The sequence below is a fragment of the Chaetura pelagica genome, unplaced genomic scaffold (assembly GCF_000747805.2).
Source record: "Chaetura pelagica isolate M959 unplaced genomic scaffold, ChaPel_1.0 scaffold233, whole genome shotgun sequence".
NCBI lineage: Eukaryota > Metazoa > Chordata > Aves > Apodiformes > Apodidae > Chaetura > Chaetura pelagica.
In genome coordinates, this window is record NW_009952708.1 from 322,546 (window position 1) to 327,968 (window position 5,423).

The 5,423-nt window shown below is 61.0% G+C and overlaps 1 protein-coding gene across 1 annotated transcript in view; it reads right to left on the reverse strand.

Moving 5' to 3' along the window:
* Positions 1 to 54: 54 nt before the first annotated feature.
* The window catches only part of VPS33B (vacuolar protein sorting 33 homolog B (yeast)), a 24,500-nt gene continuing 19,131 nt past the window's right edge, over positions 55 to 5,423 (reverse strand). The window contains exons 20-22 of the mRNA XM_009994296.1: positions 1,767 to 1,849; positions 1,413 to 1,598; positions 55 to 132 (exon numbers count right to left, since the gene is read on the reverse strand). Coding sequence (XP_009992598.1) covers positions 55 to 132; positions 1,413 to 1,598; positions 1,767 to 1,849 — 347 coding nt within the window. The remainder of the gene's footprint in view (positions 133 to 1,412; positions 1,599 to 1,766; positions 1,850 to 5,423) is intronic.

Sequence of the window (5,423 nt, forward strand, 5' to 3'; positions counted from 1 at the left end):
GCCCGCCCAGCCACTCACTACGGGTCCGAAGGCTGGAGGGGGGCCGGCAGCAGCTCAGCAGAAGGCCGTGGTGGTGGTGGAGTTGAGGACACGGGAGCTGCTCTCAGACATGGAAGCCTTGGAAAGTTCGCGCTGTGGAAACAAGAAGCAGGAGGTGGAGGTGAGGGGAGCGAGAGGGACACAGGGCAGGCTGCTCCTGCTGCTTTGCTGGGGCTTCCCAGCTCCTCTTCCTTCAGAAAAGGGCAAGAAAGTGTTACCGAGGAGGGACTCGAGCTGGTTCTGGCAACGCTGGCAGCTCAGCAGAAAGCAAAGGGGCTTCTGAGAGCTGGGAGGGGAAGCAGGAGGACAGGGAGAGCCCTGCCATGCTGCTGGAGGAAGGGAAACACTGGGCAGGAACCTGCTCCATCACAAACCAGCCTGTCCCTGCCCTGAGGCCGTGCACAGCACGGGATCACAGTCTGGAGTCACAGGAATCCTCAGCACAGCGCCAGGGACACAGGGCACTGTCACAGCAAAGCCATGGCCCTGGCTGTCCAGGGTGAGAAGATTTTAACACTTGGGCTCAGCCAATCCTTGTGGAAAAACAGAGACCTCGAACCAGCCAGAGGGCACAGCCCTGACCACCAGCTATGAGCACATTTTTGAATCCTAGACTAGTTTTGGTGGGAAGGAACGTTAAAGTCCATCCAGTCCCACCTCCTGCTATGGGCAGGGACACCTCCTACCAGACCAGGTTGCTCCAAGCCCCATCCAACCTGTCCTTGAACACCTTCAAGAATGGAGCAGCCACATCTTCTCTGGACAACCTGTACCAGTGTCTCACCATCCTCACAGCAAATAATTTTTTCCTAATATTTTAAATTAATCTCCCCCCAATCCACCTTCTCGACAGCCAAGGCAGTGCCCAGCCTCCTCTTCTCTGGAATGCTGCAGGGACCAGCATCAGGGTCCCCTCACAGACTCAGGAGGGACAGCAAGGGTGTCAGCAGGCAAGGGATGAGTCTGCGTAGGAAGGAGGAAAAGGGCAGGAGACCCCCCCAGTTCCCCACTGACTGGGGTAGGACAGAGGGTGCTGCTGCTGACAGCTGCCCAGGCCACCGCACTGCAGCCCCTGGTGGGGGACACACACCAACCCCCCATGGGACATACTGCACCAAGTGGCTCGGATCTGGGGGCAGGGCAGGGGGAGCCTGATGGAGACAGAGCCACCTCGGGAGAGCAGCTGCGAGGCTGGGCAGGGATCCTCCCCAGGGCTGCTCCTGAGGGGCTGCTCAGCACCAGCAGCAGCCACCAAACCTCACATTGAATCTCTGGGCGTGGAGCCAACGATCTGCTGCCATGGGGGGCTTGGAGGGCTGTGCAGCCCCCGTGCTGCCCGGCGAGGGGAGGTGGGGTTAGGAGAGGTGAATTACCGCAAACTCAGAATAGGTGCTGGCAACAGAATTAACGCTGTGGTTACGCTGGGCAGGGGCTGTGAGGGTGCACCCACCGCTCAGGGTGGTCCCGTTCAGCTGCAACATGTTCTCCTTGTTCCGCTCCCTGTAGCCAGTACGGGGGGGCTTGGCAGCCACGAGTCCAGGGGTCCGAGCCTGGCTGAACTGCGGGAAGGAGGGACGGAAAGAGGGGACACAGAATCAAATGGAGCTGGGGGAACTGTGCTGGCTTTGTTGATGGTCACTCTGCAGTGCCAGAGTCAATCCAAGCTCCCGGAGCCCTCCAACGTCTGGAGCCCAGTTCTGACCCAGTTTGAAGGACCCCCAAACTACAGGCTCAGCACAGAGCAACACTAGGAATCTGGGCTGGAGGAAGGTTTCGTGAAAGCTACTACTACCCTCCTCCTCCCTCATGTCTCCAAAACATCCCACAAGGTTAGCAGCAGCCCCATGCAGCAGGTCATGGACAAATCAGCAAGCGTTGCACCCCAGGAGTATGGCAGGGATGCACAGGACAGCAACGGGAGCTCACCCACTCCCTCCCCAGCCAGCCCACCCCCAGGAAGCTCCTCACCTTCCCTCCAGGCGGTGGCAGCCGGGAGGTCGGGGAGTGGTAGATTGTTGCCCCGAAGGCAGAGCGGACGGTGGTGTTGGGAGTGGCGCTGGAGATGGAGGTGCCTCTGAGCTGTGGGAGGAGCAGAGCAGGTGTCACACCGGAGGGAGTAGAGGCTGCTCGGAGCCGCCCCCCCAGCATCACAGCACAACCGGCTCACACCCCGGGGAGGACAGAAATGCCCGTGGCCCCTTCCCTGCTCCCATCATGCTGTTGCAGCCCCCCAGCCCCTCCCATGTCCCTGCGAGGGCCCGAGGCCACCCCGGGACAAGGCAGAGCTCTGCCCCCGTGTGCCCACCTGCCCAGCACAGGGCGCTTTTACCTTCCTTACTTTGCCAGGCGTGTGGAGGCCGAGCACCCGCCGCTTGGTGGGGGGGCTCCCGCACCTCATCTCTGTCCGTCTGGCGGCTTTTCTTCAGGTGCTGCGGGAGAGATCAGCACTGACCCCCCGCGCTGCGGCACTCGGGGGGGTCTGCCCGGGGTGGGCAAGGTCCCGCAGCTCCCTGCCGGCAGCCCCGACTCCTGGTATCCCAGGGATGTTTGGGTATCCCGAGCTACACCACAGCTCCGGCATGGCTGGGGCCAGGGAAGGGCCCAACACGCTGACGGGCACCAGCCCTGCTGTGACAGAGCGTGGAGCTGCTTCCAGGCAGAGCAAGGAGACCCATGGGCAACAGCTGGGAGGGCAGAGCCCCCAGCAACACAGGTGTTAATGCAGCAGAGGAGGCAGCTTGGTACTCACCCTCTCCTGCTTCTCTTTCTCCTTCTCCAGCCGGTACAGCTGCCACTGCTCTGTCACATACTCCAGGAACTGCTGCCCCTTCACCAGGAAAGCCCCCCCGTGCTCCTGCTCCCAGGCCCGGACCTTGTTCTCCAGCTCTTCCTGCAGCTGAGGGGGACACAAGGGTGGTGTGGAGAGGCTGCTCACCTGGAGGGAGCCCCTCCACCCCCAGAGATCCCTTGCTGGCTCTACATGCTCTTTACAGGCCAATCCAGGACTACAGCATGTTCTCCAGGGCTGAACCTACCTTGGAAAGTGTCTTCTGCAGCTTTGCTCGCTGCTTCTCCTCCTTCAGCAGATTACCCCCACGGTTGGCAAAGCGGCTGGGGTCGGTTGCTTTCCTCTGGTACAGAAGGGAGGTCAGGAGAGACAAAAACACACAGCCTGGTCTCATCCCCCTCAGAATACAGACCCTGCAGCACAGCCCCCATCCCCTCCCACAGCCTCTACCCTGTCACTGACCCACTGTCATTCCTAGTGCCTCCCTGGGCTTCCCTAGCAGCATTTTGCCCACAGGAGCAGGGACAGGCACTGCCTGGTGGCCAAGAACCCAGCCAGGAGGAGCACATTCCTGCCCAGACAGTACCTCCAGCTCCAGGAACAGCCTCCAGCTCTCCTCCCATTTCTGGACAGCCTCAAACAGATCCTTGTGTATTTCATAGTAGTTCTTCATCTTCTCTACCTCATCATCATGGAGCTTGAGCAGGCCCTCTGTATAGTCCTCTGGAGAGGGTATGACAGCATGTTCAGGAGGCAGTTGGGACCCCCACACTGCCACAGCTGAGGGGGGCCCTCAGCTCCTGCATTACCCACCATCATAATAGGGTCTGAAGTCTTCCCTCTGCTCCTGGCTATAGAAGCACTTGTCCCAGAGGTTGGCCAGCTCTGCCCGGATTGCCTGAACCACCATCTTCATGTTCTGCAGCTTCAGCTCCTCCAGACGATCCACTTCCAGCTGCAGCTGTCAACAGAAGACCCAGATGGGATTTATCTTCTGCATAAGCCACTTTTCAGGATGGGGCACCCCCCACCTCCTCCACACGCAGGGGCAGGATTTGCCCTGCTCGCCTGGTGCTTGGCTGCTGGGGGCAGCTCCTCCACCCCGAGGTGTGAAAGACCCAGAGCTGCCACCCCCAGCCCCCCAGAGGGTCCTTACAGCTTTCCTGGTCTTGGCTCTGGACCCAGCCACATGCACGGCAGATGATGCTCTCTCCTCCTCGGGGACCTGCAGCCTTTCCCAGAGCGCTGCAATCCTGGCACGCAGCTCCGCGCACACGGCGTCGTTCAGGGAGCGCCGCGCTTCCAGCTGCCGGGGAGACGCGGGGTCAGCCGGGCCGCGGACACGCCTGCTCCCCACCCTGCAGCTCCTTGGAAAAGCTCTCAAAAGGACGTGCTAACGTCCCCGTGGGGATGGCCGGAGCCCCCGCAGCCCCCGTGCCCGCACACCTGCTGCAGCAGCCCCTGCAGGGCCGCCAGGTTGTCGGTGGACAGGCAGAACGCGTCCTCGTCCTCGCACACCACGTCCTGCTCAAAGCTGGTGTCCGGGGTGTGGTCCAGCTCCTCCATCAGGAGGATGATTTGCCGCTTGCTGCTGACAAACTCTTCTCGCCTGTGCTCCTGGAGGCAATGAGGGGGTGTCAGAAACCAGCGAGCCCCTCAGACCCCCCCGGCAGACCCTGCCCCCTCACCTTGGTGGCAGTCAGGGTGGCCAGGTGGCGCCGGTAGCGATCCAGGTCCTCCAGGCTGGGCACGGCGCTGCCGTCGATGTCAAAGGGGGTGGTGCAGAGGATGTCACACAGTTCTTGGTCCTGTTCCTGCAGAGTTTTCAGCTCCTGCTTCCTGTCCTTTTTCTGCTTCAACATCACTTCCACGCGGGTGCGCAGATTCTTCTCCATCTGCAGAATGGTGCTCTCCTCTTCTTCCTGGAAGAGCCCAGGCATCAGCTTTTGCAAACTCACATGTTCAAAGCTTCTTAAGCAAGTGAAACCCTGGGACATAAGTCCTAGTTCTGAGCAAGGTGTTCCCAGGAAAGTGCAAACAGCAGCAACAGAGTAAACAAGGTGCTGCAAGACACTGAGCTTCCTCACAACCCTCTCCCAGCACCCAACCTGTGAGCAGCCACCAAGCCTTTGGCTCCGTGGAGATTCAGCTAAAGGGGTTTTGGAGAGGCTGTGTGAGCTCTGGCCTCACTGAGACACCTGGGCAGGGGCCAGGCAGCACACCCGGGCAGACTGCTGCTGCGTGAGACCCTCCAAGTGCAAAGCAGCACCGCACCTCAAAGGGCTCCAGCTGGAGTTCCCTGCAGAGGGTGTCCAGCTCCTTCCGACACACTGCAATGCTCTTCAAGAGACGCTCCTTCAGGCACTCCTCCTCTGCCACCATATCGTCCAGGAGCTCCTGTGGCACAGGCGGAGTTAGGGCAGGCGTGGGGGGCGGAGAGAGAAGGGAGCACACAGGGGGACCACAGGTCGAGAACTGCTGCTGGGACAGGGTGAGGAACAGGCAAAGCAAGAGGCAAAGAGCACAGGGGACCCGCCAGGAGCACAGCCGGGCCCCGGGTGCTCCTGCTGGACCTGCCTGGCCCCGAAGCTGGCCC